This window comes from Pogoniulus pusillus, chromosome 9 (genome assembly GCF_015220805.1).
Source record: "Pogoniulus pusillus isolate bPogPus1 chromosome 9, bPogPus1.pri, whole genome shotgun sequence".
NCBI lineage: Eukaryota > Metazoa > Chordata > Aves > Piciformes > Lybiidae > Pogoniulus > Pogoniulus pusillus.
The window spans coordinates 19368216-19388822 of NC_087272.1; the positions used below are offsets into that span (position 1 = coordinate 19368216).

The 20607-nt window shown below is 35.7% G+C and overlaps 1 protein-coding gene across 9 annotated transcripts in view; it reads right to left on the reverse strand.

Moving 5' to 3' along the window:
- MARCHF1 (membrane associated ring-CH-type finger 1) overlaps window positions 1-20607 on the reverse strand; it is a 255582-nt gene that overhangs the window by 59751 nt on the left and 175224 nt on the right. For 8 of the 9 annotated variants that reach the window (XM_064148762.1, XM_064148761.1, XM_064148760.1 and 5 more), the window contains one exon: window positions 17950-18089. The exons of the other annotated variant lie outside the window; for it this stretch is intronic. In XM_064148762.1, the coding sequence (XP_064004832.1) occupies window positions 17950-18051 (102 nt within the window). In that variant the 5' untranslated portion in view covers window positions 18052-18089. The remainder of the gene's footprint in view (window positions 1-17949; window positions 18090-20607) is intronic. 9 annotated transcript variants of the gene reach the window in all.

Sequence of the window (20607 nt, forward strand, 5' to 3'; positions counted from 1 at the left end):
TCATTCTTTCCAAGCTCACCTGTATGCTTTGTCACTCCAGGAATTTTTTTTTTTTTTTTATTTCAAATAGTTCTGGACAAGTTCTTGGAATCAATGATCCACTACTCCTATGTGGTTCCCAGTAGTACCTCAAACATACTTTCTTCCAGCATGTTTCCAATATGTATTCCTGTAAGGACATTAATTAACTATGATTCTATCTGTTTTTCCAGCTGTGAAGTTGAGCAGCCAGATTTCATCTACACTGAAATGAAATTAACCTTTTGCATTCAAAGAAAATAGTTGTACTAAACCACTGACCTGTGATATTGCCAAGCACTACAGCCTACAACTCACTCATTTACATTAGAGACAAACTAAGGAGCTAACATAAGGTCAAAGTGACAAAACTTCTGAATATAGTGTGACTTAGAAGGATGAGGAATAGAACCTCATACTGTGATTAGATGGAGAAATTGTACTGGCACTAAAAGATGAAAGTATAATCCCCAACAATAACAACTTTGATATGGTTTCTCTTTTAAAACCAGTGCACACATAGTCCAATTGGAAAGGACAGTGAAAATTCCCTCCCTTTCCTAGTGTAAGCAAGAAAGTCACAATGGGAACGGCTGTTCTAATTCTCTCAGCTTGCACTACTCTTAGACAACATGAATTGAGAGCACTTCCTTCCCTACATTATGCTTCTCAGGGAAATTGGATTAAAATATGCTTAGAGCATCCAGATAAGAGACAGAAGTGTTAAGTATTTGTGAGGTAAAGTATCTATAAGGTAAAGTATAATAGAAGGAAATGTGCATAAGGTAATTGTCTCATCTCTCTCTCATTAGAAGAGACAATATTATATCCCTGGAGCCACACTCTCCCTGGGATATTTTCTACCGGTGCAAGTAATTTGCCTCAGCAATTAACTGGAAGGAAAAAGAAGCACAGCTGGATTTTCTTTCCTTCTTAGGTCTGTATATGAGCTGCTCAGTTAGAATCTCCACTAAGTTACAGAGACAGAGAACTTAGGTCATAATTGCAGGCTCATTAAGGGACACTTCCAGTTAAAGAAAACTTGAAAGAGCCTCAGTTCTTGCAGGGCAAAAGTCATAATGAAGAACCCTGAATCAGCTACAAGACCTGAAAGATGTAGGGTAGAAAGCCCATGCTGCCTCCGAGATGCTCAGTCAGTAGCAAGAATCTATTCTTTCACTTTAAACATAAAAAGAAACTATACTTTTACACCACTTCTGCATCACACTCCCATCTAAATTCCTACTCTTCAAGTGCCTCACTGCACGCAGCTTTAAACTCCTATTTATATTAGCTTTTTAGTTCACTCTTACAGTGCACTTCTCCAAGGGCTGTAATTGGAACATATTTTTTCGTGGTACTAAGAGAACATGACATGAACAGGAGCAGAGAATGAAAACCTGTATCTCTTTTACAAGTGCTTAGTGAAATCTGAGATTAGATGTTGGAATATGAGTAACTTCCCCTGCATCCTAAAATAAATGGGTACTAACCTTTGTAGCTCGTTTAGCTATTTAATACAAACATTCACCTGACAATCCATGAAGGTATTCCTTTTACCAGCAGTAAGTTAGGCATCTAGTTGTGCACTGATCTCCATGGCAACAAGCTTGTATACTTGTCAACTGAAAAAAAGCCTGGTAAATTGAGGATAATTTCCTTTCCTCTTTTACTCTCAAGCACTTTTAATAAAAGCATAAAAAGAAGGGGGGAAAAGGTATAAAAATAATAAACATCTGGTGCTATTTTTCATGAGGAACATAATGAAAACTAGAGCCACCATATAAAAAGCAGCATTTTTCAGAGATATTTATTTTGATGAAGTAATTACGACACAAATCATACCTGTCAAATGTAAGTTAGCTTGTGAATTGTTAGCTCATTAAGTATGCATTTGCAATGTATTGTAAACTGCCAGCTCTGTTGTAGCAACTATTGTACAGAAAATATGCTACACAGCATATTATACACTTAGTCAAAAGGAAACAAACAAAAAACCCCAAAGCCAAACCAAACACACTCACTTGCTTTCCAAAGGTTCTTTGCCTTTGTTACACCTCTGCAAATTCATTTTGTCCACCATGAAATATACTTTTCTTATTAATCATTAACTATCTGTCTTTTCCTCTGTTATGGCTCAAAGCTTCCTATGAGACAATTTATCAGTTAAGCTAGCCAAGGTAAACAAAGAACTCTGAGGTCTTTCTCTGTATTTAGTTGGGAGAATAATTGTTGAGCAGTAAGTGACATACCCATGTCTATGTCTCTGCAGCACATCATATTCTGTCTAGCAGTGACAAATAAAACTCAGAAGTAACAAAGTACTATTAGTCTAGACTGTACATGCATCTATTCAAAACTGCAGAGAATAGAGTAATACTAATCCCCATGAAAATCACTGAGATTAATCCATATTCCTTTGGAGCTCAGGTTCTTCAAGGTACAATTCCACATCTTGGCTCATGAACCAGATAAGACCTTTTTTCTTGCTTTGTGTAGTTCCAGACTTGAAAAACTGATACTCGTGGGTAAATTTTCACATTGCAGTCACTATGTTTTAGTATTGAATGTACAGCTGTGAAAGATGGTATAAAAAACTGAATTTATGTCCTGTGATGAAAGTATGAAGAAATACATCCTCTGGGTGATTCTATATAAAAATATATGGGCCAAGAGAGGGGAAAAAAGGGCAATGATCAACAATTTGCCAAAAGCAAAGTCAGTCACAGTAATCCTTTTCCTCCCCTCAAATACGTGAAGAGTGAGAAGTCTGCTGGAAAATTTATGTGGTCAACAGATGGAATAACCTCTACACAAGAAAAAACACTGTAATTATTCAACCTAGAAGAGGGTCAACTGAATTGAAATATGATGAAGTGCCACAAGACAACCCTACAAGGTGTGGCAAATAAATTCCTTTGCAATCCACCAGTACAAGAAGAAGAAAACACCAAATTAAACCAGCTGGTAATAGGTTTATAACGAAGAAGACACCACAAGTGGCTGATGTTTAAAAAGCATATCAGGATTTTTTAAAAGCTTACAGAGGATCAAGAAGTGACCAAATATATCTACAGGAAAAAGATCTGTTCAGAGGGAACACACACACACAAAAATAGTTCTTGGTTAATTCCCTGAACTACAATTTACTAGATGCTGAGAAAATACACCAACAGGTCAGAATATTACCTTACTTTGCATGAAGCATTCACAAGTAGACATTGCCTGACATGATAAGCAGGATACATATGCTTTTAATTAATCTCCTTATTATATTAATAGGCATAAACTGGATAATAATGGGACCTAAATTTGTCAGACCGATTATCAAGCTAAGGATGAAAAAAAAGAACATTTCACAAAGCTCATTGGAACTCTTGTATAATACTATATATTACAGTACTTTGCTAACTCAGTTCTGAAGGGTATTTTTGCAAATATAAAGCAAATTATTTAATTCCATCTAACTTAAAGAATAGTTCCTGGAAAGACAATAGCTCTGAAATCTATAAAGAGGTGATTTTTTACACAAATGTGAAAAACTGCAGTATAACAAACATTTCATGAACTCGGGCTGAGGTAAGATGAAATCCTATGTGATCTGACTTCTAGACTGTTAATTCAGCTGTATTTGGGAAAACACCTGTTGAGTAAAAAAACCCTATACCAAAGCAAAACACATTGAAACAACTTCAGATATAGTTCTTTGTCTACAGCTTTGTCCACACTTTCTTCACACACTAAGTTCAGGGTAAATGAAACTCTAACTTCTTTTCTCTCCTGAATAACGTTGTTTAGAAGTATTAACATTTATAGGGAAATTAAATTCAATCATTTACAACAGTTGTGCAAAACTGCCATATCCTGTATGAAGGGCTACAAATAGCAAATAAAGTGATTCAGATTATAGTCAATAGTGTTTTTAGTATGAAGTTAGTTGGCCCATTTGTCCCTAGTGGAAACAATAGAGCTAGAGATCAGCTTTAGTAACAGACTTGTCCATCATCTGTCATTTAAAATAATCTTTCTTTTATGGAAAAAAAAAAAAGGCTTTTTCCTTTTAAAGCACCAAGCATATTCTAACACAAAATGCTTTACCTCCGACAGTATAATCCCAATACTTAGCACTTGATAGCAAGATCTATTTCAATTAGCAATTAGAAGAGAATGCACAGTAAGCCATACTAACTTTGAGAATCTATAAGTTAAAGGTACTTATAGACAAATACTCCAGGCATTCTGACTGAGATGGATACCTGAATATCCATACATCCCTGTTTAAACTACTGCTTTCTTAAACCGAGAAGAAAAACCTACAGAATGCTCTGTTTCTTAGAAAAGAAAACCACAAGGTCATACAGATTTTCAAGAATGCTGATATAGGACATTTGGCTAGAATGACATTTCTCAATTTGAACAAAAAAAAATATGAAGCACTTCATGTCAGCATACCTATATTAGACTAGCATCAAGAAAAATATGTCAGCATCTAAGCATCCTGGCAACAATACTTTTATCAGCAGTTTCAAAGTTAGTATCTCCACACATTCATCTAAAGGTACCACTTTACATAGCATATTCTTGCTCTTTACATGGTGAACATAAAATTACTGGGTATGTAAATTGGCAGACAATAGTCTTTTCCCCTCTGAGGTGCCAAAATAAGAAACTAAATCCTGCAGTGTAATCCTAAATCCAGTGTGTCCATGGAGCTGAAGATATTTACAGCAGCAAGGCTTACTCTGCAAGCCACACAGGAGATAAAGAGAGAATAACTTCCCTTTTCTGACAGTCCTTTGACTGAATTGCAAAATTTAGTCAGCAGAATCTATCACAAACACGTATAGATACCATCACAATCTCATTGCTCTCTACAACTACCTGAAAGGACTTTGCACAGAGGTTGGTGCTGGTCTCTTCTCACAGGTAATTAGTGACAGAACAAGAGGGAATGGCCTCAAATTTCAACTGGGTAGGTTTAGACTGCACATAAGTGTTTTTCTCATAGAAAGAATGGTCAGACACTGGAATAGGCTGCCCAAGGAGGTGGCTGGGCCACCACCCCTGAATGTGCTTAAAGGTCATTTAGATGTGGTCCTTGGAAATATGGTTTAGAGGTGAATTTTGAGACACAGTACAGTACTTCTACATGAGACAAAGGAGACCTATCATTAGAGACACAAAAATTTAGTAAGTTGCTTGTTTATGGGCAGGATAATCACAAAAAACGCCAGTTTTTTTTCTCACTCTATTTTCAGGTCTTATCTACATATAGAAGCTAGGTGTGTAGCATACTAGTAACTCTTTCATAATGCATTCAACCACTCTAACAAAAGTTTCAGCAAAGTTTATTTAAATACTTCAATTTTTTATAAAGACTTTTGATGAAGCATTATCAGACAAATAAGCAGAAAAGCAGTAACAAAAAAATAAAGTGCCAGATACATTTTGAGAAATGAAAACCTACTAAATAGTGATGTGGGAATACAGTTTTCATGTTCTGTGACTCCTGAGAATAACAACTCTGAAAATTCTGATCAGTAGATTAGTGGCATTAAAGGTCATTAGACACTACATAAAATTCTATACATGAAGATTGGAGGAACTAAATGAATCAGCAAGAAATAAAAACAAGATACAATTACTTAAAAAAGTTCATCTGTGTTGTACAGACTTAGCCATCTTAATTCATAGCCCCAGGACTCTCTATGATGAAAACAGACTTCAAAGGAAATATTTCAAGAAAGATAAACAACCCCAGCATCTTTGGGATTGAGAAGAAACTCTGAAAATTTGGATGAATATTCATTATCTCTTGTCAGTCTCTTGCCCTCAAGTTTGGTGGTATTTGGTGAAAATAGAAGGAGAAAATAAAGACCTTCATATTTTGTTATTGACGAAGTGGTAATTTATCCCAACCATAACATGAAATCATGCACATGGTGCAGTACACAACATCTGTTCTGGGAACAGAATCACAGCCTGTTAGTCAACTTGCCTCTTCTGAGGCTCAGGTCTCAATATTTAACCTAAATGTTTCCCCATCACAATTTTTCATCTGATACATGAAGTATCCTAGATACTTTGTCTAGAGTTTGCTACTGATGTGCATGGCCTCTTAAGAGTATTGGCAATATTGTTTATTCTCACGCTTAGTTTCACGCAAGTTTTTAATCCTGAGGAAGATTCCCAAGAAGTTCCTAACAGCAAATTAACCACTTTCATGAAAGAGTCAATTTTGGATACTGTAAATGTTAATTTAAATTTGACTTCTAACTTCCAGTATTTTTACTGGCAAAAACAAAAATAAACACAACTGGGTTTGCACCATCATTTTTAGTTTTTATATCATATAACTCAAAACAAAGCTCCTTACCCAACTCCAGTCCCTGCCAAGCAAAGAAACTAATTTCTCCTTGAAACAGCCCACCAAAAAATTGTTATGATTTGAATGCACAGAAATTAAGCAAAAATTTGGGAATAATTCCAAAAACAGAAATTGGTATTTGCATTAAATAATTAAACCCAAAAGCATCATATCTGTCACATCTTCTGAAAACCAAACCACACCTTTCGCATTGGACTTTGGTTGGTACACTTTAAGGTGGGAGTCCTGCTAGACAAACATGCTCGAGACAGTGCAGAACCACAGTATCTTGCCATTGATGCTAGGATCACAGGCACCGCAGCGGGGAGATCCACAAAACTGCAGTAAATGAGACAAGGTCAAGATGCATGAAGCATTTTTAATACCAGAACAGCACATGGGCCCCAAGCCAAGCTTTTAGAACTTTTCTTATTCTGACACAACTGCTTATTTCAGTTTCAGTGCACTTCAGTTTGCTTGTGCTCACCATTTTGCAAGCAAACCAAAAGTTACATATTGCTTCTGCTGGTCTCTAAACACCAGAGAAAATCTGGAGAGACATTTAGTAGGCTCTCAAATGTTATTTAATTACATAATACTGTCAGCATGTGTAAATTAAATGAATTTGATAGTTATTGCCTTGTAAAGTGATTTTCTATGAAATTTTAGAAGTAGTTACTAGTATTTGCGATAAATATAATTTTCACAAGCTTTCTTGAGAATAACTCTCTGTAGGACTAGTTTTATAAATATTCCTATTCAAAATTTTCCCTGTGACAGCCAACCACTACCCCCCAGCTTGGTGGGTAATGCACCTTCTAAGATGTTTCAAATAAAATTTCTTAACACAGATTGTTTCATTCTCTTTTGAAAGTGGCAGTTAACTCTGATACTCAAATCTTACTCTAAGAAGTTCAAATTAAAAAGTATATGACAAACTGGACAGATTCTCCATTGTTTACAGTCAATTTTTACATCTTGTTACTACAATAAAACTTTCAAGATTCATTTTCAATTCTACCTATGGGAGCAATGAGACAGTTAAAGGGCCATGAGCTTCACTAGACAACATTCATCCATTAATAAAAAGATATGGTTTATTCCTGGGAAAATGTTTCTTCTCTTCCCCGCAACTTCTCTATACTACATAACCACCAGTTCAGTGGACATGAGAAAAAATAAACCAAACACAAACTATTCAATAATCTGTACTACATTCATAACCTTACTGTCTAAGATCCATTTTCTAAAAGCTTCTAAAATGTTGCCAACACCAATATACATACCTTTTAATTTTGCAGCACCATGCATTTTCCTAGTATCTGATTATAAAACGTATTTAAGTTGCAAGTTACACCATGAAGCCTGTATCTGGATACATATGCAGATACAGGGTGCATATCCAAACACTATTCTCTCCTCTGTTCAGCTTTGGTAATAGCATTGGTATCCCTTGTTTGATTTGAGTGTACGTGATTAGCACCCATTTAAAAACAAAACGGAACTCTGCCAGAGTGTTAGAACTCTGATTCACCTAATCTACACCAGAAATGGAGTTACACACTTGGGACAAAAGGACAATGTTATTATCACCAAATTAAATTTTATCCTCCAAATCAAACCATGTCCTGTGGCCTGTGAATCATGGCACTCCTTTAACCTAGAAGAATATCAAAATTACAGTCTCTGACGAATAATCATTTGGCTAATTTCATGGTTGCAGCTACCTGCTGCTGACATGAGATTGAGAACATTTTGCAGCACATAATAAATGTCACCTCCTGGGACAGTGACTCCACCACCTCCCTGGGCAGCCCATTCCAATGGCAAACCACTCCCTCTGTGAAGCATGTTCTCCTAGCATCCAGCCTGTAACTCCTCTGGCACAACTTCAGACACTGTCTCCTTGTTCTGTTGCTGGTTGCCTGGCAGAAGAGACCAACCCCCACCTGGCTACAGACTCCCTTCAGGTAGTTGTAAGCAGTAAAGAAGTCACCCCTGAGCTTCCTCTCCTCCAGGCTAAACAATCCCAGCTCGCTCAGCCTCTCCTCACTGGTCTTGTGTTCCAGGCCCCTCACCAGATTTGTTGCCCTTCTCTGGACATGTTCCAGTATCTCAATGTCTCTCTTGAATTGAGGAGCCCAGAACTGGACACACTATTGTTTAGTTACAGTGTTATTTTTAAAGCACTACAGGATTTCATAATCTCTAATTAGAAGGTATTTGATCATACAGTTAGAAGAAGTTTTTATTTATACTGCAGTGTTGGTATTTTCATACATAAACTACACAGTATATGCTTGTATTTAGCAATTTAACAGGTGCTCAATGTCTTTTTTTGTCAGTAAATTACTAGATATGTTTTTATAATCTAATGTGTTACTGCATGCCCGATGAAATTAGTATTACGGTTAACAAGAACTTTGACATCTTATCTCAGAGCTGATTAAATCTATCATAAGTCAGCATAGTGTGCATACCACAGAACCAGAAATTATTAAAGAATCATAAAAATAGAAAATTACAAAAACATACAATTTATTTTCAGCTGTAAATCATTAACTAGACAACTGGCTGCAAATGCCACATATATACATCTTACACATGCCTGTGTGAAAGAGAACAGCAAATAAGAAATGAGGAGTAATATTATCAAGCCACTTCTAAAACAGACTGAACATTTCAGAAACCCTTGAAGATTCTGTGACAAAACCCAAACATCTCAATTCTAAGGAGGCATATTAGAAATCCTACTTCAAAAATACTCTGAGACTGCCATTAAACAAACAAAATTATACCATGAAATATTTGCACAACTAATACAAGGCATAAATAAAACCAAATATGCTTCTAATGCAAATATGTTAAAGAACAGCATATACACCAAAAAAAATCCCAAACAAGTCCAAACCCTGTAAAGCATGGAATCATAAAATTCTGCCCCATGACAGTATCTTTATTGCGTATGCACTTCTAGCCAAAACCAAACAAAACAAACCCACCCCCCCTCCTCCTAAAAAAAAAAAAAAAATGCCTTCAAGTAAAGAATAAATGAGTTCAAGCCTGCAAAGTAAATAGGTCTCCTCAAGTCCTACCTTCAGGACTACTCTGACAATACTCTCTGCTGATTTTATATACAGCCTGCATTCGGTCCTTTACACCTGCACATCTTGATCTCTACCCTTTTAACTTTTCATCACATTACAATCACACACTTTTTTTTCATTATTTTCTAGTGAGATGGTTTCCAATGATTCATGCAAACAGATGAAAGGCTACTTCCCATGGCAACAGGCAGAAAGAGAAATCCTTGGAAATGAAACTGAGGACTAGACTTGGATCAGACTTCAGAAATAAAAGCAGAGAGTCAAATTCCTAGCAAGCATTCCGGTGCTGAGGCACAACAGAGGGTCTGTATAATTTAAGGGTGAAATTCTGCCCAACACCAAAATCAAAATCTGACTTTCAGCTAAGTGTACCATGTAATAAAAAAGAATCTAGTATACTGTAAAAGGTGCATAATCCTGAGGCATCTCAAAATCAGGTTATGTGAAGCACATAAACTGCTTTTGAAACGTGTGACCATTCCACACTGAATTTACATTAACAACCAGAGAGCAGCTATCTGAGCAACACTTGGCATACAAATACAGCCCCATGTTTGGAAATCACAGAAGATCCATCTCCAGGTAGAAACATAAGTCTTTTGATTTCACCTTTGCTTATGAGAGAAACTCTACTGCCAAGTACCTGAAGAGCTAACCTGGGTATCAACTGTGTTCATTCAGAGACAATTTTTTGTGTAATGGTACTCAAGAACAAACCACTCCTCCAGAAACATTCCTCCCGCTTCCAAGAAACCTTCTGCCAAAGCAATTTTGCTAAATAAAATCTTGGGTTGAATTCGATGTGAAACAAAATACATTTAGTACTCCCACAATAGAAATAAAAACAGTAGGGTGGGGTAGGGGGTTTATATCTATACTAAAGTTAGTAATTTTTATTTGCACTCAATTTCTAGCCACACCCTCAAAACTCTCAAGTCAGCAGCCCAAGAACAGCTGTTCTCTTCTACTTTTGCAAACAATGCTGTGACAGTTATTTTAAAAAAATGAAATGCTTTTAATCAAATAAGATATTATTCTGCCCACAGCTACTAAGTAAAGCAGCTGCTAAGCTGTATTATTGAACTGTCTTGCTAGTAGCAAGTAAAAGCAAATAAATTTTACTTATTATTTTCATTAAAGCCACAATAGGGGTTTATGCTGTTTCATCTGTGGTTTGTTTTAAACTTCACCATGTTAAAAAGTACATTAAAATGTATATCAAAAGTACATCACCTAAACCAAAATGAAAACATAAACTTTTTAAAGAATCTGTAACAGGCTAAGTCAAAAATTACAATTATGTTTCCTGAGAAAGTCACCCTACTACACTGCTCATGGAAATATGGAAAAAAAAAACCACTAATGAACTCAGACTGAAACCCTCTGAGTGAACAGAAAGCAGTATTCTCAGATATTCTTCCACCTTTATACAAACCTTTGTAAAGAAGTTTTTTTGTACTACACAATAACAAAACGAAAAGTAGAACACAAAACTCCCAGACAATGGCCTGAGGAAGGTCCTAAACTCAGTTACATCACAGGAGTGGGTTTCTTAAACAATGCTGAAATACTTGCATATATGATCACAGTTAGAAAGCTCCCCTAAAAGGAATTTTTAACAAAAATAAGCCATACTTTCAAGACTGGTAACTAGACTTCATAGTTCTTTGATCTGTCTAGGCACATATTACGTGAAAGCTTTTTGTACATAGAACCAACCAGGTTGAAAGTGACCTCCAAAATCATCCAGTCCAGCCCTAGCCAATCAACTAAACAATGGCCTAAGTGCCTCATCCAGTCTTTTCTTGAACACCTCCAGGGACAGCGACTCCATTACCTCCCTGGGCAGCCCATTCCAACGGCAAATCAAAAAAAGCTTTTAGGTCACTTGTAGTATTAAACCAGGATTTTATTAATCCACTTAGCAGAATTATTTCATTACTAATAATTTCTTCAGAGCCTTGGGAACAACACACACTAATCATGTCATCACTAAATTATATTGTATATTCCTTATGTCTATATCTTGACAGAAAATACGAGCAACGTTCAAGATCAAGCAGAAAAAAATTGTCCCATGTTTAAAGTACAGAAATCAGAAGCAAGATAACAGTTTCTGATTCCTGTCAATAATAGGAAATTTGGTGATGGTTTCTGAATTACAACTTCACCTGAAAAATCACACTTTGGTATATCACTTATTTCTGAGGTGCATAACTTCAGATACTCTAAGCATATAATTCCAGTTGGTTCCTCTGAAAGGCAGCCATTTTTTATTGAAATGCCAATAAAATCATATAAAAGCAAATTTAGGTTCACACTTTTGGAAACAGCTCTTTTGACTACAGCACAGGATTTTCAGACAGTGAGCATCATTAGCCATTCAAAGTTACTGGGAAATTAGTACCTCTTTAAAATTATATATCTTGAATTGGCTCTCAGTAAGAGGAAACCTTTTTTGTAATTTCAGTTTTAAACATAATGGCCTTGACTCACAACAGCAGAGTAACTGCTAAAATCATACCGAGTTTGTATAAAATCTCCAATCTCATGGTACTGTTGTTCAACAGGCATCATTATTGATTTTTTGACAATTTAGTAATTATCTGTGTAGTTCTAAAATAATTTAAAATGATTAACTGAATTGCTAATTTTTCTGCATTTCATTTATATCAGCTGCTATTAATGTTTCATGAACATTAATATTTATAGATTACAAAGATTACAAGAAGCAATTAGCACATTCTAAAATAACATTACTCACAGAAAACAAATATCAAATATGATTAAAGTCAAGTTTCCATAATGAAAAAATACTTCAATTATTTTGGCATCAGAAAGCATTGTAATCTAAATTAGTGTCACTCACCAAGTAGTATGTGCCTAGAGCTGAAAAAGTAAAATTGTATTTCCCCACTAAACACCAAGTGTCAGTATATGGATTTCATGCACCAGATTACCAACAAGCCTATGTTTCTAATTAGGAAAAGTGTCATCTCAGCACAAGTGAGATATTTAGAATCCTCCTTGCTCCTTAAAAATTTCTTCAGACCTTATGTATTATTCCACAAGCCGCCTGACGCAAGCCAGAAGCAGGGCATCTGAACCACAAAAGGCTACATTCTCAACAGGTCCCTTTTTTCAAGATTTAAATAAAAATGCTGAACCCAGATATATTTTTATTCTCCTTGAAGTATATAACAGCATATAATTTATTGTACCAGGTGAATAATTCCATCTCTTTGGAAATTACATTTCTTTGTAGAATCTCTCGCTTCCACAGTTTGCTTCACATATAAGCATTGTTCAGCTACTATACTGAACTCACCAAATTTCCAAAATCTGTAGAATAGAATTCAATTTCTTCACAGTATTTTTAAGGTGCTGTGTTTTGGATTTATGATGAATACAACATTGATAACACTAGGATGTTTTAGTTACTGCTAAACCAGAGTACACCAAGGCCTTTTCTGCTTCTCATGCTGTGTCAGCAGCCAGTGGCTTGGGGATGCACAAGAAGCTGGGAGACAACATAGCTGGGACAGCCGACCCTAACTGACCAAAGTGATACCCCATGCCATATGACATCACGATCAGCAACAAGAGCTGGAACAGAGAAGGAGAAAGTAGAAACACTGAAAGTGATGCCAGTTATCTTCCCAAGTCACTGTTACACATGATGGAGCCCTGTATTCCCAGAGATGACTGAACATCTGTCTGCCAAAGGGTAGTAATAAATCAGTTCCTCGGAGTTTTTTGCTTGCATGAGCAGCTTTTGCTTTACCTATTAAGCTGCCTTCATTTCAACATGTGATTTTTCACACTTCCCTCCTATGCTTCTCTCATGGATCTCACAGAAAGGGAGTAACTGTATGGGGCAAAGATGCCTGCCAGCATTCAATTACAACAAAACCATTTTCTGCTTTTTTTTTTGTTTAACTATGTCTCAACATGATCAATGACTACCATTAAATTGCTTGGTCAACACCTGTATATCAGACATGGAAATCTGGAATCTGCTTATGTCGATGATAACTCCTAAGTATATTTTATGTTCTCTTCTAAAATCATATGTATCACCTGGTTGCGCATAAAAAAAAAAATCCTTTCTTAGAATTAGATGCTTGGTCGTGACTTGTAAATTTAATTTGCATATACCAACACAATTTATCTAGTTACTCATGTGACTATATTTCCACATACAATCATCCATAATTTTAGTGGGGAATACAACAAGGGAAAAGAATATGTTCTAATGATGACAATTCAGAACTACATGCTTTATGTGATGAACAGGACCAAGTCAAGCATCAATCCACACCCTATGGGAATAGACTGAACATAACTATTAAGAGCATAGGCTCTAAAAATGCTCAAGTTCTGAATTAGGACTCCACGAAAACCTAAACATAGAGCAAAGACAAGTAGACATAGAACTGCTCCTACATTAAGCAATTTGACTATGTTAACATGTATTTATGCATACCTATGAAAAACATTTGAACTAATCACACATACGCTTACAGAATCACACTATGAATGGTCAGTGCAGAGACAAGTGACTCAAAGAGTTTAAAATTGTATGGTTTTCATTATATCCATTATCCTTTCAGAGACAAAAAAAATGCAAATATTATAGCACATATCTATGAGTTTTCTAGCAAAAAATCAGGAGGAAATACAGGAATTTGCATATAGGAAAACAAAAAACCCCTATCATCTGAAGACAGTCAGATTTTACATGAATGAAAATATAAATATAGCAGATGAAGTCTACATTGAACAGCAAAACAAAGAAATATTCTAGAAAGTACTAACAAGTGAGAATGATCTGGAAAAACACCTCCATACCACCAAAACCCCTGAAAACCAAAACCACTAGAATTCAACTTTTGAAACAGAAAGTTCAATAGTATATAGTCTTCTTGATAAATAGAATAGAATAGAGCAGTAATCATAATTTGAATGAACACATTCATCAAGTACTGATCAAAACTTATGTTTGGTCTTAAAACTGAAATATTAGCTACAGAAATTATATTGATAAAGTCATTCTATGTCTATGTAGAATGATACAGGTGTTACTGGATAGGGAATAACTTGTGTCATAACTGTTGGGAACAAAAAGTTTCAACTGAAATGCTGTGTACAACTGGCCATTCACTTTTGAACTGGAGCAGAAATAGACAAGATCTTTTATAGTCCATAAAGATACGAAAAATATGACAAAATGGGAACATGAAGTTGAGAAATGGTATTACAAATCTCTATAAAAACAACTTATGACGAATATTAGGAAGGATGAACATTAAGGGTTAGAAACAACACATACGGGACAAGAAAGCACAAATTGATAATAAATTCAGCTTGACAAACAGGACATTTTTGGACAGCACAGTAAGCAAAGTCACTTCCAGCTTTGTGCCCCACAACACCAAGTTAATGGACTATATGAAATTGTCTTGAGTGTGAAAAATAAGTTTACTTTTTAAGAACCTAAAATTGTCAAGGCAACTCCTAAAATCCAAGACATAGTAATATTCAATAATGTTTTTTAGAAGTTATGCTTCCTTTGATTATACAATGACTTAAGATTTGAGTCCACCTGGAATTGAACACAAAGGTTAAAATCCTCAAATGAAGCAGACCAATGTGATAAAGCCTTGGGATAAAATTGAGAGTGAAATGGAAAAAAAAAAATCAGGATTATTTAGTTGAGTTTTGCTGAAATATTTCAGAATATATTTTGTCAAATAGAGTGAAGCAGTATAACTGATTTTAATAAAATGTTTAACTTCATTTCAGTGTTTTCATGAGTGAGTTTATCTACTCCTACACCACTGTTCAATATTCCATGTATTTGCTCAGTAAAAAACAACAACTTGTTAATGATCATAACAGTTCCTACCCTGGAAGCTTCCTTTTTTCTTTCACTAAGAGAGAAAAATATTTCTTTTCACAAAAATAAGAAAAATTTTTGATTGTTCCCCTTTAGAAAAGTGGCATTGTGAAATTAAAGCACTGGGGGAGTTATTTTTAAATAGAAAATAATATTTCTTTTGAAAAGCCTTAGCTGAAGTTCTGAAAACACAAGATTACATTAATGATGGGACAAGAGGCAATGGGTGCAAGCTGGAGCACAGGATGTTCCATGTGAACCTAAGGAAAAACTTTTTCACTGTGAGCGTGCTAAAACACTGGAACTGGCTGCCCCGAGAGGTTATAGAGTCTCCTTCTCTGGAGACATTGTAAACAGCCTGGATGTGTTCCTTTGTGACCTACTACAGGTGATCTTGCTCTGGCAGAGGGGGTGGACTGGATGATCTTTTGAGGTCCCTTCCAACCCGCTGATATTCTGCGTGAATAAGACACATTCAGGGGTGAAAAAAGCTGCAGTGTACATTTCAGTTTGCTTCCCACTCCTGCTAAAGCAATGAGGTCCATAAAACACCTTCAATGCTCTAGAAAATTAAGGTTAACCCCAAAAGAATGTAACTTCAATAACTATTGGAAATGGCTTTGTATACTAACAATTTATTATATTCTTTACTTTCTGCAGTTTCATTTATTTTTTCGTTTTCAATGCTAGTCTGTATCTTCACTCAAGCCCAGAGGGACATTTTTTCAACACTGAAAGGCTATGACTAAGCAAAATCAGCACTGATTCAAAACAAGATTTAAAATGTGTTTGTTAAGGAAAATAAGAATTCCCAGCTACAGCATACAAGCTGGAAAGACACTGCCAGCAAAAGCTTATACTGAACATCACTTACTTTAGGAGTAAGTGACAGAAAGCTAATGGCTCAGAGAGCAGGAAGTGAAGAAAATTAAGAGGAAAGCCTGAAAGCCCTCAAGAGATATTATTTCCTGATTTTAAATAGTACCTTCCCTAGTTTTTTATATGCCTGGCTTTCTTACAGACTTCATCAACAAAGCAGCAGCCTATAGGATTTCATGCAAGTTTATTTTTGAACAAGTTTTAATACTAGTAAGGTTAACATACACAAACTGATGCTACTGTTATTCCCAGTTGACAATTTCTAAATCCCACGTAGTAGGTTGGAATGCTTAGTTCTGGAATATCAAACTAAATTTAATGTTGACTAGCAGTCAAGCAGAAATAAAAATATGCAAATTTCTAAACTCCTTAATAGCTACCACCTATTACTAGGCAACACCTAAACATTAATAATAATTAAAAATTTAGAAGACAACATTAATACTAATAGTAATTAAATATGGGAATGACATAATTGAAATTCCTTTTTTCTGGCTCATTGCTTCTTAATTTCCTTTTCTCTGAAAGAAAAGCATTCCAGATTGAAGTGGGCTATGATAATAATCTAGGGTATTAAGCCAACTATAAAACTTGCAACTTTCAGTGCTGCCTTACTGCATCCTCTTCATTAGCAGTAATTTACAAGGGATAGAATTTTGACACATTAAATAGGGCTGCTATTCCTACCAGAGCTTCATCAACTTTCAAACACTGTCTCTTCTTTTCTATCCTTCACACTTTTTGGGCTACAATGTTTCATTAGTAGTTATAAACTCACATTTCTCCTTTGATATCATCATGTGCATGTTTCAACAACTAGAGGGTAGTATTTCCTGATACTTCAAAAAAAATCTTTTTTTTTCATGTTTTGCTTATTTTAAACTTAATAATTCACTTGTACAAGGCATATTTAATGAATGCTTCAAATAATCAGTTTTGCTGCAGATCTCAGAATGGCAACAGAATTGACGAAAAACAAGTACATAGACAAATTTTGTGCCTACATGCAAGGAAGTCTAATGCCTTTTAATTCAAGTATCAGTTCTTACTCACCTGGGGAAGTCAATTGATGCAAATGGATTTATTTCCATGAACAAAAACCACAGGATTAAAGTTCTTACCAATGAATCACTGTATTCACATTCATAGCTTCACTATGTAAATTGTCGATTTTACTTGGCCTGAACATCTTCTATCAATAGCTTTGCACGTAGAATCTCTACTACCTTTTGCAGCATCACAGTAAAAATATCAAGGTAGTTTTGAAACCCAGCTAACACAAGTACAGACATACTATACATTGTTCCTCTTACAAGCAGGAACAAAGAGTAAAGAAGATACCTTAAGATAATGTCCAGCTGTATTCATCAGGATCAAATGTCATTGCATTGATTAGGATCACAAAGAACATAAGTAACGAATATTTGCACATTTCCTGCTTAAAATCTTGAGCATTCACAAACATCAACAATGGTTTACAGACAAAGCGTGCAAGTCAGAATGGACCATGCATAACATAAAGATGAAAAAAATAGCAAATGGCATAAAGAGGTACCAAGTCAAGTTCCACACACTGAGGCAAAGCAATCAATGGCAAACAGTATAATTTAAAAATAAAAGCAACACCTCTGAAGTTCATCTGAGCATGCCACCACCAAGAAATGCAACTTTTCACTCACCGAAGTTGAATTATGTGAAGTATCACCTGAGACCTCGGGGGTTCTTGTGCTGTTTGGAAGTCTGTGAGGATTACGAGCTATCGCTTGGCACCAGCCCAACATTTTCTCCTTCCACTTATCCCTTTTCAATTTCTGAAATTCTGAAAATAATTTAGATTCCCTAAAACAGTGACACTTGGAATGCATTAAGCGCATGTCTCTGGATGCATGCCTTTAAAAAGAACTTTTTACTTCGTAACTAAACAAGTTAATAAATGTATCTTTAGAAGAATATGTTTATTGAAAGTACTCCAAAATATGACACCATGCAGGTTAGAAAAGGACTAAGCGCTTCCAGCAGATCTTTTATGCATTTATACTGATTCAAAGTCAATGCCTTCTCTTCATGTTAAAATCTTTAAGTTGTCAATTAAATTTAGAAAGTGTTAGTTTAAAGGAATTATTACAAAATAACTGAGACTAGCATCATTCCTAAACCCATTTATAACATTTGGATGCAGTACCCCACATTCCCTGAAGCAACTGGAAATAGCTCTGAAGTGGTAGCAGATATCAAACACAAATCAGTATGAAAACACGCAAATGTGTATGTATTGTCCCCCCACACACTAGAACACCTGTCCTGTCCTGAAGTGTTACACTAGCATGTATTGTCAACAGCCAAGTGTAATGTACAGACATGAGCGACAAATGCCACATTCCAACTGTAAGTTGCAGCATATTCTGGAAATGAAAAACTCCCTTCCTAGCACTGTAAGCATAAGCAATCTCCATAATTTACTTAAAAATTTCACAACCTACTTTCCCCATTTGTAATATAGGCATCCAGTGCTAACTAAATAAATAGCTTTGAGCAATTTTATCTCCACATCTGAGGCCATTTGTCTCCCCCACCTTGGAACCTTTTTTAAATTTAAAACATATTACGTTACAGAAAAACAACAACCAAAAAAAAAAACAAAAGATTAACCTACCAGACTGAATACCTAGCATTCCAAATAAGGTTAGCACTAGACTGAATAGCTCTGGGATATACACATGACTGCTAAAGACCACGGTAAAGTAGCATCTATTCAATGTCACCGAGTATTGAGTACTTATAAAGGAGTTTGGTTGGGGTTTTTTGGCTTTTCTGCAATACGTATTACAGTAAGAAAGAAACGGGGAAGAACAGCAAATCTTTCTACTGCTGACAATAACAAAGTTTAAATGCTCAGAATTTAAATGCACAGCCATGGTTTTGTAAAGGCAGCAAAATTAAGCAGGGATGTTTAAGAGAAGTTGTTGGAAAGATACCCGAGGATTAAAACATGGTTACTAAGTTCTTAGAACTCAAGGGTCAGGATGAAAATCTGCTGCACCTACTAAGAAGCAGCTGCTCACATGAGTAGTTTGATGAAGCTTCCTTTAAACCATCACACACTTGATCATTAAGAAGAAAAGCTCCAGGTCTTAGGTGAGGACCTTTTCTAATATTCTTTTACTTCTGATGAATTACTACTTCATTATTATTCTAGGCTTGTATTTTAAGCAGTGTGTGTGAGGTTACTTTCTTTTTTTATGATTGTCTACCAATTTTTAAAGTAAGCTTCCAGTAGAAATAAACTCATATTGCTTCATATTTCAGTGTATAGTGAATCCTTCTAGAGACCTGCTTAGTGTATACAAGTCACACTAATTCCACCCTCTCTCATGTCATATACTCCTTACACTTGGGGTGGATATAAGCTAATTAGAACTGATAATACAACTCTTCACACCACACAGAAGCATACAATGAGTTAGAGAACACAATCTGAGTTTGACTACAGATAAAAAATAACTTTGTCTAGGAAACATTCTACAAAATGACTGCACAGATGGATGGATACTCCTAGTACTTAGAGTTGATAACCACGAACCTCAGGCAACAGTTGTTCTGAATGACAAAGGTAGCTCTTTGGTGTCATTACGAGTACAGGTATACAACATTTCAACAGTTCACAGCACATCCTCTGTAATGTCAGCTGTCAAGAAGTCTGGGTTCTCAAAGTTTCACAGCCTTCTAAAACATGTTAGTTTAGAGATTCATGGAGTCTATCAGAACCACAGGTACAGTGAGGAGTGAATACCCAATATCAATATGTGCCATCTATCTCCAGCAATAGCCTTTCAAGTATCTGCAAGCAGACTATCCTAAGGAATGACATCACCCCTCAGTAAGTACTGCTTGTATCTGTAAAGACAGGGAATCATCTTGTGATAGCTACAGCCCTACTGTGTTTTCTCTTCGGGTGCAGAATCTCTCAGAACATCAGCAATACTTTTTCCCCCCCTCCCCTATAGGAATTAAAACGATGACCACGTCAAGGACTTTGTACTTGCTCATACAACTGAAGAGCCACCACTTGAAATAAACTGCCTGGGAAAAGCCCACCATCTAAGTAAACCCTTATAAATTTGTTGGAAAATGAGATAGTTGCTTTATTCATACTTTTTCAGGGAAGATAATTCTGGCATAATTTAGGCAAGTAAAGGGATGTACATATTCATAGATTCAAATACATGTTGCATAATATTAAATAAGGGGCTATTTAAAGATGATGTATTAAAAATAGCCAGTTAGATGAAATAAAAGCATAATGTCTCCAAATCAAGTTTATCTAGCAAGAGGAAACA